We start from the raw sequence: 21,225 nt of genomic DNA, 5'->3' as shown, positions 1-21,225 counted from the left end.
TTAGCGTAGACGTAGCGCGTACCATTGCGTTGTACTCGTAATGTATGGAACTGTATGAAATATGGCACACCGCTTGCGTAAAGCGTGGACGCATGCATAACCCGGTGTGTTAGGGGCTTATGCACGTCACTACGCATGTGTCACGTGCACGTAATTAGTGTGAATCGACCTTTATAGGTACATATTATTTCCACCCTATATCTAAAAGTTACTACTAAGACTAGCTAGCAAGGGCCCTACCGCGGCAGTTTGACACTACAGTATAACGATCACAATCATCTCTGGTTGGTAGACGCTGACTCGCTATTGGCTACAATGCATTGTTGCAACAAGAAGACCATAAATTAAGCCAATCACAACAATTGCGATTGTAATAATGATTGATGCAGGTTTTCAGGAATCGACCACCTGGTCTAGTTTCCAAAAGCCAAATAAAGTCAGTGCCCGCTTACTATTTCTCGTTCGAGCGCTGCTGCTCGATACCGCCGCCGAGTCGAGCTTTGTGAATTTTTGCTTTATTATTGTTAAAAGCCACTATGTATCGATTAGAGAGGGTAGCTAAAGTCGGGTCGGCGTCTGAAGTACATTAAATAAAACCTGCAATGAATGTCAGGAGGTCTCCAGAGAACAAACGCGTGCAGGACGCGCGTGTCTCGTGTTCCACTATTGAGATCGTTGCTTCTACTATAGATTAGTTTATGCACTCATATATTTTTATATTTAGTTTAGTTTTTACAATATAGGAGCTATACGAGGTTCTACGATGCTGTAAAACATGTTTACATAGACGAACATAAATATATGTAATTAATCCATACTATTATTTTATTTTTTAAATTTATGAAAGCGAAAGTGTATCTGCTGTGTCAGCAATATTTTGTATTTCATCATCATCATCGTCCACACGCCATATTCTTGCCCATCTGAATCCAGCTTCTCTCTCCGACTTTTTCTTTGATATTTTTCACTTGATGTGATCGTATTTACTTTTTAACCCCCGACCTAAAAAAAAAGGGTGTTATTAGTTTGAAGTGTGTATCTGTGTATCTGTCGTTGGCATCGTAGCTCCTAAACTAATAAACCGATTTTAATTTAGTTTTTTTTGTTTCAAAGGTAGCTTGATCGAGAGTGTTTTAGCTATAATCCAAGAAAATCGATTCAGCCGTTTGAAAGTTATCAGCTCTTTTCTAGTTTTCTTATAGAGGTTTTTGTGTCGGGGGTTTTTTAAATTTTGAGTTAGGTATTATTAAAGTATTCTTTTCTACTTTCCGATGATTAAAAATATAAATTATATTTTCATGTTCCATAATACTCAAATTTCTCTAAGTGAATAAATACGTTACGAGTGTCCCAATCGAGTACTAAAATAATTCGAGCCCTTGCGCATTGCTGGCACGTGACCGGTAATCATACAAATTGAGACATGCTCGCTTGAACCTTGCGGAGGAAAAACAATTAAATAGGTGATATAAAACGAGGGGAGATCTTGTCGTTTTATCAAATTATTTCTATATAAATTAACACTGCATTTTATAATGTTTTGAATGTCATATTATCATCAATAAGATCAGAACAGCAGTCTGGGATAGCAGAAGAATAAGAATTAAATAAATCTTTAGATTACCAGTTTCAGGGGTCGGACAAAAAACCCACAATTACTTAGGACACAATTTTTAAGTAGGTAGGTACTCGTACACACAAGTGTATATTAAAAATTTATAGCACCCCCCCGTCAAGTGAAGGTTACAGTAACTAGAAAAGAGCTGATAACTTTCAAACGGCTGAACCGATTTTCTTGGATTATACGAGTATAACTAAGAACACTCTAGATCAAGCCACCTTTCAAACAAAAAAAAAAAAACTAAATTAAAATCGGTTCGTTAGCTTAGGAGCTACGATGCCACAGACAGATACACAGATGCACAGATATACAGATACACACGTCAAACCTATAACACCCCTCTTTTTGGGTCGGGGGTTAAAAAGACAACCTTATCACTAAAGTAAACTCTACCAAGTCAAAGTCAAATCATTTTTTCAGAGTAGGTAGGCTTATCTACCACTGTACACTATTGAATGTCAATTGGTTGGATTTGTATGTGAGTCCGACTCTTACTTGACCGGTTATTTTATTGTCTTATTCTGTTAATTTACGAATTTATTGTCAGTGTTTCATGTGTTTGAATTACGCTGGGCCTGACATGTACAAGTATACATTGCTATACAAAACCTAAGCCAGACTCTAAATGAATAAAAGCTCTGACATACCTAGTTGTAAACATAGACTAATGATTTTTTCGCTACAAAGGTTTTTCGTTTACATCTGTCGTTGAGTCACAGATTTTCCGCTTTATAGCTAAAAGAAATGTACCTAATATGTGTAGTGGTACATAAATAGGTGATTGTAGTCCAAATATAATAATTCTAAACAGATTTGCTTACCTTAACCGAAATTGTAATGGTATTTAGAATAATTTATTCTCAATTTGCGGCACAATGTATATCCGGTGCACTGCAGGCACGTGGCGACATCGCGACCGATCGCACTTCCGGTTCCGATGCTCTGATTGTGTTAACGAAAAGCAGTCTGAATTATAAATTATGAATAAGTTATTATTTCTAATTTGTTAACAGGGCTCTCTCCGTCACTTACTCCATACTATTCTACTCTATTAGTTTCTAAAATATGTCTGCAAAATTTCATGGACTTTGGTTGCTTAATATTAAAATGAAATTGGAACTACGTTTGTATGGAGCGAGTGACGGAGAGACCCCTCTTAAGCCAAAAAATTCGTGAAGTGCGTGGCACAACACGCATAAGGTTCATCCTGCCGTGTATCTTCAACGCTATGCCAATTTTTTTTAGCTAAATTTGTGCATATATAAAGCTAGATTCGTATATTAGTTTTAATTACTAACAAAAAGAGGACTGTTATAAGTTTGACGTGTGTATCTGTGTATCAGTCTGTGGCATTGTAGCTCCTAAACTAATGAACCGATTTTAATGTAGTTTTTATGGTTTGAAAGGTGGCTTGATCTAGAGTGTTCTTAGTTATTATCCAAGAAAATCGGTTCAGCCGTTTGAAAGTTATCAGCTCTTTTCTAGTTACTGTAACCTTCACTTGTCGGGGTGTTATAAATTTTTAATTTACACTTGTCATTTTGATGTAGTGATGAAAACTTTTATAACATAGATATATAACATGTAATAGTTAACACCTTCCAATATTTTTTAAAATAAGTTGGAAAGACAATTTATTATATCAAAGTATGATGTTTAAAGATAACCTTACCGATTTATTAAAATACAGTTATAGCCGCTAAATTTGAGATTTTACATGTAGGTTTTCTTTATAACATTGAGTTTTCAGAAATTTGACCCAACCCAAGGCGGGCAAGCACTTAACGCAATTTAATTCAGTACAATCTCTCCCGAAGTTAAGGTAAACAAAAGAGGAATATATTATAGCAACAAATACAAAAGAGAGTTATAATTGGGATTAGCGCTCGCTTTTAATTCAACGTTAATTATGGTTTTAATTGAGGGTACGCGAATAACATATTTTCCCGTTTTCAGTACGAGTGTAGCTAGTAGCGATAGCAACCAACGAATAGGTAACAATAACAACAAATATAATTACTATAACAAGATTAAAGTTCAAATACTAAAAGCCATTCCTCAAAAACCTTATCAAATTTTTGTATAAAAAATACAAATATTATATTATTATAATATGCATACTACGAGTTAAATTGATGCCTCTTAGCTTTTTCGAAGTAGATTTATAACAAGTGTAAATCAAAAATCTGTTACACCCCCGATAAAGTGAAGGTTACAGTAACTAGAAAAGAGCTGATAACTTTCAAACGGCTGAACCGATTTTCTTGGATTATAGCTAAGGACACTCTCGATCGGTTTATTAGTTTAGGAGCTACGATACCACAGACAGATACACAGATACACATGCCAAACTTATAACACCCCTCTTTTTGGGTCGGGGGTTAATTAAATACGTATAATATAAGAACAAAAACATAGATTGAAGTAACGGACATGGATTCTATTAATTTTTACAAAATTCCCAATGTCACTTTTTGTCTCTCATTCGTTTGTTTTTTTATCCATAAAATATATAAGTACTTCGTAAAAAAAAATTGTTTTAAAAGAAGCGTAACTGTTTTGCAGGTCGTATCAATGCGTGCGTTGGAAAGGCTCAGGCGCTTCCGGTGATGGGATGGGGAGTGGGGAGGCCACATCCGCCGGAAGCTTTGGCCCTCGTTCTATGTAAACGTCCTACTATTTCTTGTTATTCGCTGTGTGTATTTATGTAGAACTTTTATGTTCAGAGCTGTGGCATTGCACGGGTTGAAAAAGAAAATTTTATTTTGTAGACTTAAAAAATTTATACTTGTAATTAGACAAATAATAATGTTTACTCTCTCACAGAATTAAAACTCAATTAGCGCGCAAAAGTTCATATTATGGCTTTTCTTTGTAATTAGGCATAGGTATAAGTACCTACCTACATTTCTGTGCAATGGCTTTGAGTTGTTATACTTATCTTAATTATAGACTTGCTCTGTAACTATTTGAAACTTAGCTTTGATCTAAGGTTAAAAAAGGTCTCATTAAATTCCTAATTTATACCTAATATTTTTTAATTATAATATTCATCTATAAAGAAACAAAATAATTATCAGGCTGGGTATGTTGTTAATTGTGTTACATAAAAGTAAATTACTTTATGTCAGAATAGACTTTATTGAAATAAATACATAAATAAAATGAAACAAATTAGTAATATTCAATGTTAGTTTACTTAATTTGCCTTTCGTTTACAGCCGCGTCAACTAATTTCCGATCGATTTAAATCTTTCAAATCCCTTTTCACAACAAAAGCGTTGCTTAGTTTTTTAGCTTCAAAATGGACTTATTGTAGATACGTTGCTTAACCAGTCTATGCACAAGCCCAATAGAACCGATGTGCGAGTCCCTAAAAAGGGTACGCGATTGTGGTATAGTATTTGTCATAAGCTTATGCGGGGATTTTGTAATCGCGAGCTAACAAACTAAACTAACAAAAGGAAAAGTTTCCGGCATGATGTGATGCCTTAGTTAGAAATGTATTTTAATTCGATTTGTCCTATAATTGTTTAATATAGGCACCTTCAAATCAAGAGTGGATAGGCATTTTTTAGGCAAGCGCGCTCCTTCTTAGGCCGCATAATCACTTGTTAGCGTAAGTCTGACTGAAACCAAGCGCTAGTCTTAAAATTGAAAAAAATACGCGTAGATTTTAGAATATCCTCCATTTTGGAAGTCTGTTAAAATTAGTTTGTATTTATTAGCTGATAGCGGAGAGACGGCATTGCATTCTGTTAGCATCGAAGCAGTTTTTTCACGTTGACCCATAGACGTACAATTTTCGCTTCGCTCAAAGACTGACAAAGCGTTGGAGCGAGAGGTAGTCAGATTAGACCCTCTGCCGCGAGCGAAAGCGAGATAGCGAAACAAGATGCCAATAAGTCATTGTTTACGTGAGAAACGGGCCGTAAGAGTTCAGCCTGTTCCAAGTCGAGGTGATTTTTTGCATTTACTAAATAATTTTACGATTAAAACGTAAAATCTATGTCTTGCCACCATGGTGTCTTGTTCAGTGAGCGAATGTGACGTTACAAGACGTTATAATCCGCGTAAATACACGTTTCACAGGTAATTACTGATTATTTATACAAATTGTTTATAATCATTATTTCATCATTTGTTGTTTGAAAATTAGGCAAAATAGCTATTGGAAGCTTAGATGATAGGTTTCCCTTAAACTTTAGACTTAGCCTTAGACTTTATCATCAAATTACATTGCTAAATGAAGAATTTTTGGATATTTTGTGTAAAATTTAAAAACGTTTGTTTACGATAGGGATTGACAAAGTAATGACGTCACAAGTATCGATAGTCGATAATCGTGTCTACCGGTAGGTTTGATGTGATAGGTTTCATGTGATGTATGTAAAATACAATATAAAACACTAGGTACTTTCCAATAAAAGAAAAGAACGAAATAAATATTTTCACTAATTTTTATTTTATTTAGCGTGACTTAGATTTCATATACAGGGTTCAGGGTAACCCGTACATTACTGTATTTAAGTGCTTATCGGGGAGGTCATTAGCTATGAATTGAGCGCCATATATACTATTTATTTTTATTAACTTGTCACTTAGACATTATATCAGAGTATTATTGTAATTAATCAAATTAAATTTACTTGCACCCTTTAAAAAAAAAAGGTGGAAAACCAACAAATTCCGGTAATTTATACGAAAATCCCAAAAATTGCTCTATTTCTCAAAAAAAGATTTTTTAAAACGTCTTTTAATAGTTTTCTATCGAAATATCAATAAAAAATGTTATAAGGGGTTAAAATAACTATAAGTATCTCAGAATTCATTAATAAATTATTTATATAAAATATTAAAGTCATTTCATTAATAAATAATAATCTGTTACCTAGCTTTAGCTTTGTTACTATTTGTGTATTTAAAATGTATTTGATTTTTTAAGATTATAAGATGCTTTTTACTTCACTTCGTTAAACTAACTCATTAGTGTCCTATGATTTCGCCAGTAAGACTATCGATAATACAAATGCTAAAGTCAGGACAACTCTATTTCACGCACACATTTACGTTTCATTTTTTGTAACACCGTTAATCTGTCACTGTTGGTCTTGTAAGTCTTTGCGTTGACCAATCAGAAGGCGGCTTTCTAATTATTATTTTTGGTACAATAGTTTTTAAAAGACGTAATTCTAGGTGGTATATTTGTATGAGTTTTATATGCCATAGCTACTCAGATCACATAATATTATTGATTCACCTTGCTGACACATAGAGTTAAAATACTTAGTCATTTAGTACGGACTATACCTATAAGTCACTCGCAGTCAAGGTATTCAAAATAGGTCTACTTTATAGAATGACTGGCTACTCGGGCAAAAGTTCAAATCGAATTGTTATAGACATTAAAGTTGACATTAAATAGACATTAAATAAATAGTGTTATTCGTAGGTGGATGTAGATTGTGGGCATGTTAAAAGGTACGAATAAATGACATAATGAATGAATAAATGTAGTTAAATTAATAAAATACAAAATAAATAACTGTCATGTCTAAAGTACGGTTCACGTTTAATATATAGACTAAAATCGTACCTACTTTGAAATGACAGTTGTTAAGTACATAGCGTTATAACAAGTGTAAATTAAAAATTTATAGCACCCCCGACAAGTGAAGGTTACAGTAACTAGAAAAGAGCTGATAAATTTCAAACGGCTGAACCGATTTTCTTTGATTATAGCTAAGAACACTCTCGATCAAGCCATCTTTCAAATAAAAAAAACTAAATTAAAATTGGTTCATTCCTTTAGGCGCTACGATGCCAGACAGATACACAGATACACACGTCAACCTTATAACACCCCTCTTTTTGGGTCGGGGGTTAAAAATGGCGAGTGAGATATCATTTTGTACGCATGATATCTACAGTTGTTATAAGCTATCATATTTTTAAAGTTACCTATAGACTATATTCTTTACTTGTATTATGGTGAACGAAAAAAGTTAATACACTTAAGTATATTAATTCTATTAGTATTCCTATTAATTTGCCTAGTTTTCTATACCAACTTACTTATAACGTATTGATCTTTGTAATCGAATTGTCAATGTGTTATCCGCTACCTCCCTCAGCACAGGCCATATTCTATGAACTCCCGAAGGAACCACAGCGAGCGATAAAAGCGTCATGCATAATATACGGCCGTCCGAAATCGAAAAATTAAACTCCCGCCATCTGCCGGGCAGGCGGGTAATTACTAAGGGTTGCTCCTGTTATGACATGTATCTGTCGGTTAGCAGGGTTATGATCTTCGCTAATTACACAAGCATCGTCGCGGATCGCGCTCCCACCGGACTCAGACTAAAACCCTTTTAAAACTTTTTTTTCGATTACTAATCGTGCATGAATCGTGAATGTTGATCATAAATGTAAGAGACTCTACCTTTGGTAAAAACATGGGTAGGTCTAAAGGCCTGGTCTAAAATTTGGACCTTGAGATACGGGCTTTCCAAGTTTAGGGGCCAGCATGGCCGTATCCAGGAATTGGTTTCGGGGAGGTTTTATCCGGGTCTTAACCGAAACTTATCATGAGAAAAAAAACTTTTACTTGTTTTATTGGGGTGAATACTGGTTGGTTAGTGTAATTTTACCTTTCAATTTGACCGCAAAATAGAATACAGAGAAAAAAGGAAAAGATGAACGACCTTAGCCATAAAAAATATGTTTGAAAGCACCTTACTCTATTTTTCTCATGTTTTTAGCCTGGAAAAACAAAGAGTTACTTAAAAGGGGATTTTCAAAACGTAAATCCACGCGGATGAAGTTCCGGGTATCAAGTAAGTAATCCATACTAATATTATAAATCCGAAAGCGTGTCTGTTTGTCTGTGACCAATTCAAAATAAAACCTTGCCCATGCTGCGCGTTGTTTGCAAATGCACTTAGGTAAGTAATGTACTATGTTGTCACTGTAAAATATTATATGTACAGAGAACGACTTTAAGCCCATAATTGAATGTTTATTCTTTTACCGTGCGAGAGTTGTGTCGTTTATGATATTTAGTCTGGAATAGATACTCCGACAAACAAATGAATTCAGCCGATAATAATGCATAGGCATATTATTCATAATGAATAGCACTCACGATTTTCACAATAGTTTAAACCTAAACCTTAAAAAAAATGGTAAAGTAATTGATAGGTGAAAATTCAGGTTACCGTGATGGAACTAGCCCAGACTCCAAGAACCTAACAAGATTGAAATTCAAAAGTTTCACTCTGCGGTGATCTATTAAGACAAGATTGGCAAGGTACGAAAGTAATGTACCAACTCGCAATGTCTAAAGTTAGTATTGTCAGTGTCTGATGGAGATTGAGGATTAATTAGAATTTTGCCGATCGCGTCACGGCCAATCCGTCAACCTTTTCCGAGTTAGAAGCGTGAAAAGGTAACAGACACGAGACGTGAATGGACCAATTAAATAATTCAGTTAATCGTGGAGCCGCCGGCGGCGACGTAAACATGCGTGCGAGGGACGAGGTGTCGTCGGAGGAGGGGTTAGTGGAGGGGAGAGGGCGTGGCCGATGACGTCACGCAGTACCCGGATCAGTCGGTTATCACCCGGCGCATAGAGCGGTCGCGGCGACGCGTCGCCATTTTAACCCCGAAGTACGATAAAGTCGCCAAAATTTTCGACAGGCAGTATCACTCACCCTCCAAGGTGTTAAAGTTGGAGGACGACCCGTGGGGGTCATGTGCCATGTACTCCCCGGACAAGATGAAGTCCGGCGGAGGACTGATGGCACCCCCCGGGTGTTTTCCAGGCCGGTACAGCCCCACGTACCGCAGCAGCGACCCGCGGCGCTGCGTACCGAACCCCTCCGTAAGTGATAATTGATAACTGTTCACTATTCCTAATCTTCTTCGTAGATTTTTTCTAGTCGACGTAGCTAACCTCCCCAAGAGGTTAATCAGAATTACAAAACATGTAGGTACTGGATGTAAACACTAATGTAAGGGTTATTAGTGGGAACATCTCGATACATTTTATTATAAATACTTAATATCCAATACACTACCTGCTTAGGGTTATTAGGTTTAATACATTTTTGTTTCAGAATGCAGTTTCTTTGCTATGCGTATTATTTTAACATGCTGGCTTGCTTTAGCGACTTTACATGGAGCTCCATTAACTGTGTTGTCTTAGCGAATGTGTTTTCTACTAAAACTCAGTTCTCAGTGTAAAAAAGAACCTAGACTTTTTCTTACCTAATTTTTAAACCATCCTAAACTAAATATATCAGTTACTTAAAAATCTGTTGAACTTGTAATTAATAAAATAAAATCAATATCCAAGTTTAAGTTTTCACTAAAAGAGAATCTAAACAATATTACTTATGTAGTTTAAATTTGCCGGTGCCATGCCGTCGGACTTATACCATATAACAATGGAATTTATAATACTTATTGGTAACTGTTAAAAATATCATTTAAATAGTTCAATTACTTAACTATTGCAATGCATCGGACATAACATTATAACGGCATAACGATCGCAACGGACTACTTTTTGTTTTAAATGTTAAAATATTCATTTTTAAATTGACAAGTAACTCAACAACAGAAGAAGACGAACTGTATAATCTATATTGATAAATAAATAAATAATAATATTTGCATAACATAGTTTAATTTGCAAAGTTATTTTGTAATCTTTCTTATTTAGCAAGATAGGTACATTTAAAATGAATATCATATTTATAATACGATGTTTCAGTTTATCAAAGATTTTATAAAGTCGTAGCACTCGTAGCTATTGTCGTAGCAAATAAGTTTAGAGCGGAAATAAATCATTATTTTGCCGTCGGCGCGGCTGCTACCGCGTCTACGCGGCTACGGATTCGTAGCGCCGAAACGGCGTAGTACGTCTACGAATCATGAAAATTTCATACCGTTTGGAAGTAAAGCAATAAAATAGTTATAAATAATTCAATTGTAATTTTTATATTTAAGTAAGTTTTTATAGTATTTGTGAATATTGTTTTTAGAAGAAAAATAAATCATTCTTAGGTTTCTAAATAATAATTCAATTTAGTAATCCAATAACCCAAATTTTTTTTGCCTGTTTCAGTTATAGACTGAAACTATCCAACCGATGTGCCCTAAACCAGTGTCATTAGAAAGACGAATACGAATACGATGAGTAGTTTTAGACCACTAAAACAATGCATTAGGCACATTCTTTTCTAGCGTACCTAATAGCGCACGCCGGGTATCCGCTAGTTTTAATTAAATAATATAATAAATTAAAATAATATGAAAAAATTAAGGTGAGGAAAAAATTAATTAAATTTTTATTGTTACATTTTCAAAAAAAAATATAGTTAATGTAATAAAAAGTATATATTTTTTAATTAAACATAATTGTAATGCAAATCTAAATTCATAGATGAATTTGCTAATACTTTAACTTTAATATGATGAATGATTAAATAAAATATAAACCAAGTATTTTTTGTCATGGAAGATACTGAGAACTGGGCAGTGGAAACTTGTCCTAATTTGTTTTAAATTACAGGTATATTGTGTGGTGATTATTATGGTGGTTTCATCGACAGGAGGCGCAAGAAAACATCATTTTTGTTACAACTTAGGAATACATTAATTTCTTATTTTATTATACTGATTAATTATTTATAGGAATTATCTATTGACTTGTATAACGTATAATCTGACCAAACTATTATTTAAATACAATCGAACACAAATTTTACAAAATTACAAAATTTTACACATATCTTCAGTTAAATTATTATTTAAATAACAAGTTTTATTTTCCTTTTCAAATAAAAAAAAATTAAAACCAATTTCCGTATTCACTGTTTTGATGTTCAAATAAAAAACAAATACACAAAAATATATGCTCAACATAAAAACACAAAACCATTTAGGTATTTTAGACCATATTAAAGAGTTTTTTGATAAAAGCTATACATAATAAGTTAAGATTGTGTCCTGATTATGAAAATTAACGATTTATTATCGACCTGATGACCCATATAAATTTTTGGTGGAAGTGCCAGGTATTTTAGGAATTTTGTGTTTCTGTTTGCTATTTTAATAGAAATTCTTATCAATTACATTGGAATAAAACAAGTGACTTTACTATATAATACAGATGCTTCAAAAATTATTCTATGTATAGTCATACAAAAGCATTCAAAGTGGGGCCACTAAACATTATGAAATTTAAAAAAAATCGAAATAAAGTAATAAAGTCGAGCGAGCATAATAAAAGAAACTATACTATATGTATAAGTGTGAAGCTTGCCCGACTTCATACATATACATTAAAAGTGTAAAAACAAATTTTTATTTTTTGTGTTTGTGGTTATTGAAGTCGGTTTAATTTTTTTTGTTGAATTTTTTTTTGGAAAGAACAACCGTCAATTTTCTTACTGATTCTCTCGTTTCTCTACGTATTGTCACTAACTTACACAGAGAGAAACAATCCGCGTCTTTGAAGTATGGATCATGGTAGCTTTTTTTATTTCTATTCAAATACGAGTTAGCCTTTAACTGCAATCACACCTGGTGGTAAGTGATAATGCATTCTTAGATGGAAGCGGGCTAACTTCTTAACCGGTTTTACGAACAGTGTACTGTTAACGTATCTTCAGCTGTTCTAAGTTTCCCTTGATTTGTAAGTTTCCCTCGGTTTAGTTGTAGTAGTTTTTACAACTATATTCCTAAACTTCTATTCTATTTTAAACTATAGTTCCTATTCCTAGTTTGGTTTCTTAGTGCTCATCTCCTACTGATGAGAGCTCAGCTTAATATACCTATAGAAAAAATATACATATTTTAATCTGTGCAACGGGTTGGTAGCTATCATCTATTGGACAAAGCACATTGAATACATAAGATGCATTTCAACGTTAGATACGAACGAGGTGTCTCTCCGTCACTCGCTCCATACAAACGTAGTTCGTCTCTCATAGGAATACTAACCAATCATACTCAACGGAATTTTGTAGAAATGTTCCGGGAACTAATACCTGTGGTTTTCCAGATTTCCGTTAAAATATTCAGTTTCAAAGTTACGCGGTCTTAAAAATTCACATACAAATCTTTGAGCCCCTGTAATTTTAAAACTACATATTTAAAAAACAAAATCTAAAACACCACAGGCACAGATTAGTTTCTAGAATATGTCTGCAAAATTTCATGGACTTTGGTTGATTAATATTAAAATGAAATTGAGACTACGATTGTATGGAGTGTGTGACGGAGAGAGCCCTGTAATACGTATCCAGGCACGGGACTTAATTTTAAGCTTATTGATGCTCCCTTTGACGTCTTATGCATATTGCAGAGCTTTACACGGTGTTCGTACATCGTAAGCCTGTAGTCAATAATCATAATATGTATTGCAACCACAGATATTACGGAAACCATAGATATTAATCTTTCTAACTAACTTGATGTAGTGTGCTGAATCAAAGTTAGTTAAGAATTTAAAAACACGTTAAGAGGGCTCCTCCGTCACTCGTTTCATACAATCGTAGTTCCAATTTCATTTGAATATTAAGCAACCAAAGTCCATGAAATTTTGCAGACATATTCTAGAAACGAATATCTATGTCTGTGGTTTTCCAGATTTTTGTTAAAATATTCGGTTTCAAAGTTACGCGGTCTTAAAAATTTACATACAAATCTTTGAGCCCCTGTAATTTTAAAACTACATATTTTTAGAAAAATCTAAAACACCACAGACATAGATATTAGTTTCTAGAATATGTTTGCAAAATTTCATGAACTTTGGTTGCTTAATATTCAAATGAAATTGGAACTACGATTGTATGAAACGAGTGACTGAGAGAGCCCTGTTAAGTACTGGCGGTGCATTTGGCTTAAACTAATGTGAGACCAGCTTATCCTTTGAAGACAGTGAGTCAATTTTATTTAAAGACCAAGAAGTCTCATAGACTGTAATTGTGAGCTTAAAAGCAATTACTTATTCGTAAATTATGGCTGTTAACAACGCCCTGGCGTGACTGACCTAGCAGGTAGATAAGTAAGGTAATAAGTACTTACCTACTTACCTGTTCCTGTAAATACCTAATAGCTGTGTTCAACTCTATGACAGGGCTTAAGGTGGAAGCGACGGGCCTACCCACGAAATTCAAATTTAATTTGGTTTTTCGCAATTTGTAAACTAATACGACAACGTAGGCTTATGGTATTTTAATTGAGACAATGGCAGTATCATCCTCACAGGTTTATATAAAAATCTTTACTTGAAAGGGTCCAGTTTAAGAAATTAATTCTAGTATCAATAATTTGTGAGAATAGTCGGATAGGCAGACAGACAGACAACAAAGTGATCCTATAAGGGTTCCGTTTTTCCTTTTGAGGTACGGAACCCTAAAAATGGTGAAATTTCGCACTGCGAGCTTGTCCTTGTTAATAGATAGGACTGTTTTTAGTATAATTAGGTATAAGTAGATAGGTACTTTTAATAATAGCTAAGTAATATTAATTCGAATTCGATGAAGTATTTAAACAAGCGTGGCACGTTTTTATGAATTTTACGTTGTGAGGCAAAGGTATTTTACTTTTGTTTAAGATAAAAAGATAGGTATCTCGGCTATATAGTTAGATTTACCTACTTCTAACATAAACGTTTGATAGACACTTAAACATCTAATTGATAGCCTTCTTCATATATTATGTAGGTAGCTAATATCAAGTAGGTAAGTAGAGGGTACTGACCGAGGCGGTTATACTTAGGTACTTAGTTGTTGTATTGAGTCAAATAGACACCTACTATTCTACAACATTATTCTTTGCAATGTGCCTACCTACCTACTTACTTCTAAAAAGGAATACAAGTGTAAATTAAAAATTTATAACACCCCCGACAAGTGAAAGTTACAGTAATAACTAGAAAAGAGCTGATAACTTTCAATCGGTTGAACCGATTTTCTTGAATTATAGCTAAGAACCCTCTCGATCAAGCCACCTTTCAAACAAAAAAACTAAATTAAAATCGGTTCATTAGTTTAGGAGCTACGATGCCACAGACAGATACACAGAGATACACAGATACACACGTCAAACTTATAACACCCCTCTTTTTTGGTCGGGGGCTAAAAAAGAAACCCCCTACAAAAAGAATTATTTAATAAATCGCAAACTCACTCTACCTACTTACTTCGTTTTCAAATGAAATATCATCATTATCCAAATTAAACGGATATTACCACGTGCACAAACAGTCTGCTAAACAAATGAACTGCAGGGTTATGCTGTATCTCAGTGGCACACTAATTTCGTGAAAATTTCTAATAATTAAATGTCAAACTCAAATTTTCTATTCGCTAACGTCAGTTTTTAACCAAGATGACGTCATAGACAATGACTCTCGATCATAGCCATTAATGGGATGGAATAGAAACCGGAAATGCTTTTTCACGTATGTTTTCGTATCGATAGTTTTTAAAACTCTATTCACTAAGCAAAAATGACAGTTTGTAATTAGAAACTTTATTAGGTGGCTACGATCGTTTTAACAACTAGTCGGGACCAGTGTTTTGCGACTCGCCACTATAATCCGTCCGTTTTATAGAGGTAATAATTTTTTAGCAATCTCAACGAATGTAGAGATGTTTTAATTTCGAAGGATTTTTATTAATTACAAATCGGCTGAATTCCGCTCGGTTTTTCAGAAAAATATATTATAATAAAAAATTGATACCTAGTACCTAGGTACTTACCTATTAGTTGTAAAAAGGTACCTAAGTAATCTATACTAATAAATAAAATTGGAGTGTCTGTCTGTAATTTCGAAATAACTACCGCCATATTAAGGTCATATGGTTATTTGAACGATACTATAACTGAATCACACGTTTTTAAAATTTTTGTCTGTCTGTCTGTCTGTCTGTCTGTCTGTTTGAAAAGGCTTATCTTTGGAACGGCTGAACCGATTTTGACGGGATTTTCACTGACAAGTAGAGGATTGACCAGGGTGTAACATAGGCTACTTTTTTTAACCGACTTCCTAAAGGGAGTTGTGTTTTTCTACCTTTGTACACCGAAATCTCCGAGATTTCTGAACCGATTTGCGTCATTTCTTTTTTAATCGATAGAGAAACTTTGGAGTCCAACTCCTCAATCCTGATGCTGCAGGGGATCTGACCAATCCACGCGGGCGAAGCTGCGGGCATCAGCTAGTATAAAGTAAGGTTGGTTCGTCGGAGTTAAATTATTGTTATTTTGTAAGCAAGTAGGTACTATATTTTGTGGTTATGTTAATGTTGTAGATAATAATTTAAAAAAAATATGGCTCGTGCCGTATTGATGGGGCATGCTGAAGAGCAGCGCCAACAAAAGGCGCTACGGGTCCACAGGCGCAGGCTGCGCGATATGTATAACCCAATGGAGCTGCCAGAAACAGAGTTCATTGCGAACTTTCGTTTGAGCAAGGCTGGCTACCAGCAGGTGTTAGAGGAACTCGGGCCTCACCTCCAAGCCGCTCGACGAAGGACAGCTGTTCGCATTGAACTTAATGTAAGTCTCATGTTACCTACATGAGACTTACCTTAAGTTCAATGCGAACTAAAGTACCTATTTCCTATCTTTGTACCTATTCTACTCCCTTTACAACCTCTCGCACTGCCAAGGGTCACTGGTAGAGATCTCTTATAGAGTGCTTCCCTGTCCACTTTTACTTTCTTTGTCTCTTAAATTGTTACAACTTTCTGGTACAAAATAAAATAACAAATAAAAATAAAATTCTGATATTTATATTGAGGAAGAAAATATTGAGATTAATTTAACACAAAAATTGGATTTTATATTTATTGCAGATCCTAGCAGCTCTGCATTTTTATGCCACGGGTACATATCAGCGCCCAATGGGGATATCTATCTTCAATACGATGTCCCAACCATGTTTGATCCAATGAAATGACCCATCGCAATATCGCGATGGGTCTTTGCAAACTCGACCAAGAGTTCGAATTGGCGCACAGAGACTTTTCTTCTTGGAGACATCTAAATAGACAAAATATGCTTCATGATTTCGTTCAAATTGTGTGCTGAAGGAATAATTAGGTAGGTACACAATAAAAGCACTCAAGAATACTGTAATTCTATCATTCTATAGTCATAATTCAAAGTTAGGTACTACAAAACACTAATCTATGCAAAACACAAAACCGTTTAAATTCAAGTCAAAGTTCAAACTGATGTAATGTCAATGTCAAATGTCCATAGATAATAATTAAAAACTAGTCGAAGTCGTACAATTCAAAAAGTCTTACATTTCTACTACGCTACCTGTCAGGCAGAGATATTTAATTTGGCCATATAAAGTCGATAAAATACGCTACTATGTTAATGTTGGCCAACTGCCAAGTGTTAGATACTCGTTATTAGTTAGCCACGCATTCGATACAGAATAGAAAAACACGTGACCTAAATTTCATGGATTTCTAACTGGACTCAATGTCTAACGAAAACTTTCAAAGATACATAATAGCCCTGCAGGTCTACTTAGTATACACATCTACTAAACTATAACTTTGTATATGGCAACAAATCTCTCGTGTAGGCGCAGGCTGTTATTGCATTTCTGCTCGCCGTTGGCTATGACTTTCTCGTTTTGCCAAACGGCGTAATTGGGTCTGCGGAGTGAGACAGGTAGAGTCTGCCGGTGCTATCTTATTTTATTCATGGAGGCGAGAAACATACTATGCAATGAGACGGGCTTATGCTAGGTGCTTTGCGAAAGGCAAGGACGGATAATACCACTCGTGTTCAACTACAAACAAAACAAAGTCGAGGGTGAGCGGCCACGGACGATTGTTATTCGACTTATATAGTAAGTTGGAAACGTCTGCTTTTCATAAAGGGAAGGATAATAGTAATAAAAAAGAAAATGCATATCGGAACCTTTGATAGTTGGATGTAAACAAGGTTAAATCGTCCAAGGTCCAATGTTTGATTGTGAACGAGTAAAGTTTGGCCATCAAAAAGAAATTTTGCGCTACAGTTCTGATCTTATCTAGAGCTTGGTTATCATGATTTACAGAGTTAGGTAGTTCTATTGATTTCTTTTTCAAAATGATTAACATACCTTTTGAGAAAATTATCATTGCAGCGTCGAAATGGTTGTAGAGAGAGAGAGAGCCTACGAGGGCCAGACCATCGTTATCTTATTAAAGCTTCTGAAAGTTTCGTATTGCCCCCAGCACAGGAAGGAACGATCATCGACTAAGTAGCAGTGGCGTGCACAGGGTTTATAGCCAGGGTAGGCATAAGTTAGATAGTTCCCTCTTTAATGGCGGTGATGATGGAAAATGAGCATTGCACGCCGCTGCTAAGTAGGTAAATAGTTTGGATCACGGTGGCTTTGGGCGATAGGTAAGTAATAAGTAGGTTTAACAAAGGTGTAAAAAAATCTTACGTCAAAGTATAAAGTGTTGCCACGATACTAGGTAAGTGACTGGCAATGCATGACGTGATTTCTAATACTATTCCGAAGAAAATTTAAAAAATTAGACTTTATACTTTGACATAAGATTTTTTTGCCTGTTATCTCCTAAAACCACCATGATCTAATCTCATAGTCGATGATCGTTCTTTCCTGTTGGGGAAAATACGCAGATTATCTTTCAGCTTTATAAAATAACGAAGGTTAGGCCCTCACGGGCTCTTAGTCCATAATTTTTTTTGTTTTAAATTCAGTAACAAGAAAAAGCTATTTTTAGCTAGTTAGATTTTGTTTTACCTATAGGTACCTATTTCTAAATAAATTAGTATAAGTACCTACGTAATAGTTTGGTGAACTCACAGCATTCATAGCTTTAGTGAACTAATATTGTAATACAGGAACTTCGTCTTAAACTTTGACTTACTAAGTACGTTAGTCCTTTCCCACACGTCTAGGTATTTTTAAACTTCTTGCTTGTCTGTCTCTATTCGCTTGACTGTACCGATTTTGATGAGACTTTTACTGCCCGATAGAGACCTACATAAATAACCAGATAATGTCTCCAACATTGTAGCGTACATTTAGCTTTATTAAAAACCCTTGGGAGCTCTTTGATTTCCGGGATAAAAACCGACCAAGTGCGAGTCAGACTCGCGCACTGAGGGTTCCGTACTCGGGTATTTTTCCAACATTTTGCACGATAAATCAAAACTTATGCATAAAAATCTGTTTTAGAATGTACAGGTACTTAAAGCCCTTTCATATGATACACATTTACACATAATAAATCCACGTGTATGATGTCACGAGCCAAAGCTAGTGATAAATAAAAATAAATATTTGAAATTATATCTTCTAGAAGCATTTATCTATGTAGGTAATAATCGTAGGAATTATTAATGTAAGTAGTACATTTTGTAAGTTTAAATATTATAGAAGTATTTGGGGGCCCAGCTAACAATAAGGCATTGTCTAGGGCCCCCATTGTGATAAGTTGAAGCTCCCATGAATCTTATAGAGTTACCTGAGAGCCCCACACTTTCTAGCCTTGAAAACGAGCAAGTGATTTTGATCTTTACTTATGACATAACATGACGTACCCAACGTAACATAACAGAGTAAATAGAGAGAGGAAAATAATAAAAATATTCATACTTAGAAAGAAATTCATACTTAGAAGAAAGTCATGAATTATTCATAAATTGTTATTGGAGTATTTAAGGGAAAACTCAATTTCTATAGTTTTAAAGAACTACCTATTGGAACTAAAAGAGCTGTAGCCTACCTATTATTATTAGTAAGTGTATCCCACCAAAAACATTTCATGTACAAGTGTAAATTAAAAATTTATCACACCCCCGACAAGTGAAGGTTACAGTAACTAGAAAAAAGCTGATAACTTTCAAACGGCTGAACCGATTTTCTTGGATGATAGCTTAGAACACTTTCGATCAAGCCACCTTTCAAACAAAAAAAACTAAATTAAAATCGGTTCATTCGTTTAGGCGCTACGATGCTACAGACAGATACACAGATACACACGTCAAACTTATAACACCCCTCTTTTTGGGTCGGGGGTTAAAAATTGGTTGTCAAGACTAACAAGTTCATTAAAAAGTTATGAGATCTCTAGTAGAGCAAAGCCCCTAGGTGAGCTTCGATTTATGCAGTGAAAGCATTTATGGACTTGTAAATTTAAGTCTTAACAACCAATTTAACATGAACTTTTTTTGGTGGAATTTCATTTCTTTTTGGCAGGCGCCTTATTTTATTTTTATTTTTTGGGTTTTTGCACTTCAGGTACTTATTCCTTGTTTCATGGCCGACTCTCTATCTTTGCCTCGTTTGTATGCAATTTCTAGCCCACATCTCAGACTACATACCAGATTTCAGTGTACTAGGACTTCAGAAAGCAGATATTTCTAAGTTATTTAGTTAGTAGGTAGACGTAAGCGAGGAGAGTTGTTCTTTACTGTGAAACCAGCACCAGCTATACTCACGATCGTTGCCGTTATTTTCCTAATTACTTATTTCGATATATTTTGTATCGGACTTTATAGCAAGCTTAGTGACTTGGATTATTCTTGGATAGCTTCATAGTCGTTAGATAGCTTCATGAATAGATCTGTCGACAGATATCGGCCTCGAAACGACAAAATTATTAGGTAAACATGACCTTGTTCACCCTGAGATCGATAGTTGATAAGTACGTCGCATTATGGAATGAATACCTAAGTATGAGTATCTTGCTGATCAAAAATACTTTTTTGAAAGTTAATAAGTTTCTATTTTTCATTTCATCACATCACTAATACCTATTATAAAGGCGAAAGTTTGTAGGTAGGTATGTGTATGGGAGTGTGAGTGTGAGTGTGTGTGTGTACGTATGTGTAGATTGTAATAAGGAGGATGTTAGTGGCTCTCAAAAAACATCGCCGAAAGGAGAATCCGGATACAACACTTCTCCATATAAACAGATTGTCCGTAAAACAAAAAAAACAAATTCAGCTTCCAAGCGGGCACCCAGCAAACTAACAATTCGGTTAGCGTTGCACACTCAATTATGAGTTAACTGCACCACGAGTTAACTCGGAATGTGTCGCTAACTACGGGTTAAATATTCAACAAGGTTCGTATTGTGCGGTGTCGGCGCCGAGTTGGCAGCGGCACGAATATGAACTCTATGTGATTGTGTTAGGCTCCCTATTGTAGAGTTTCGTTTTCGAACTTTAAAATCTATCGGATTTACTGCTTAGAGTTTATTATATTTTGAGAATTAAAAACAGAAACACTTCTAACTGGAAATCTTCGTCTATCTCCGGTCGCTACGGGCGGCTGGTCCATCGGACTATGACAGTGAGAGAATAAAGAGTGCAACGTACTTACCTACGTCTTGTGCACTAATTCCTGCGTAGTTAGAGCTACGAATATAGGCGTCCATTCTGATATCTTTCTGAGTAGGTATCTGCATCTTTTCCTGTTTAGGTATCTAATATTGCTAAAAAACACCGGTCAAGTGCGAATCGAATTCGCACACGAAGGGCTTCGTACCACGTACAAGATATATTTGACACTTTTATGCAGAACACTGCAAGTTAAT

General features: G+C 35.0%; 1 protein-coding gene across 4 annotated transcripts in view; it reads left to right on the top strand.

Moving 5' to 3' along the window:
• Nucleotides 1-9,401: 9,401 nt before the first annotated feature.
• The window catches only part of LOC123880187 (inhibitory POU protein), a 49,124-nt gene continuing 37,300 nt past the window's right edge, over nt 9,402-21,225 (top strand). For 3 of the 4 annotated variants that reach the window (XM_045928171.1, XM_045928170.1, XM_045928169.1), the window contains exon 1: nt 9,402-9,506. In XM_045928171.1, coding sequence (XP_045784127.1) covers nt 9,402-9,506 — 105 coding nt within the window. The remainder of the gene's footprint in view (nt 9,507-21,225) is intronic. The other variant, XM_045928172.1, reaches the window with a different exon arrangement.

The sequence above is a fragment of the Maniola jurtina genome, chromosome Z (assembly GCF_905333055.1).
Source record: "Maniola jurtina chromosome Z, ilManJurt1.1, whole genome shotgun sequence".
NCBI lineage: Eukaryota > Metazoa > Arthropoda > Insecta > Lepidoptera > Nymphalidae > Maniola > Maniola jurtina.
Note: the sequence above shows the minus strand (reverse complement) of the source record. Positions and strands in the feature narration are given on the sequence as shown.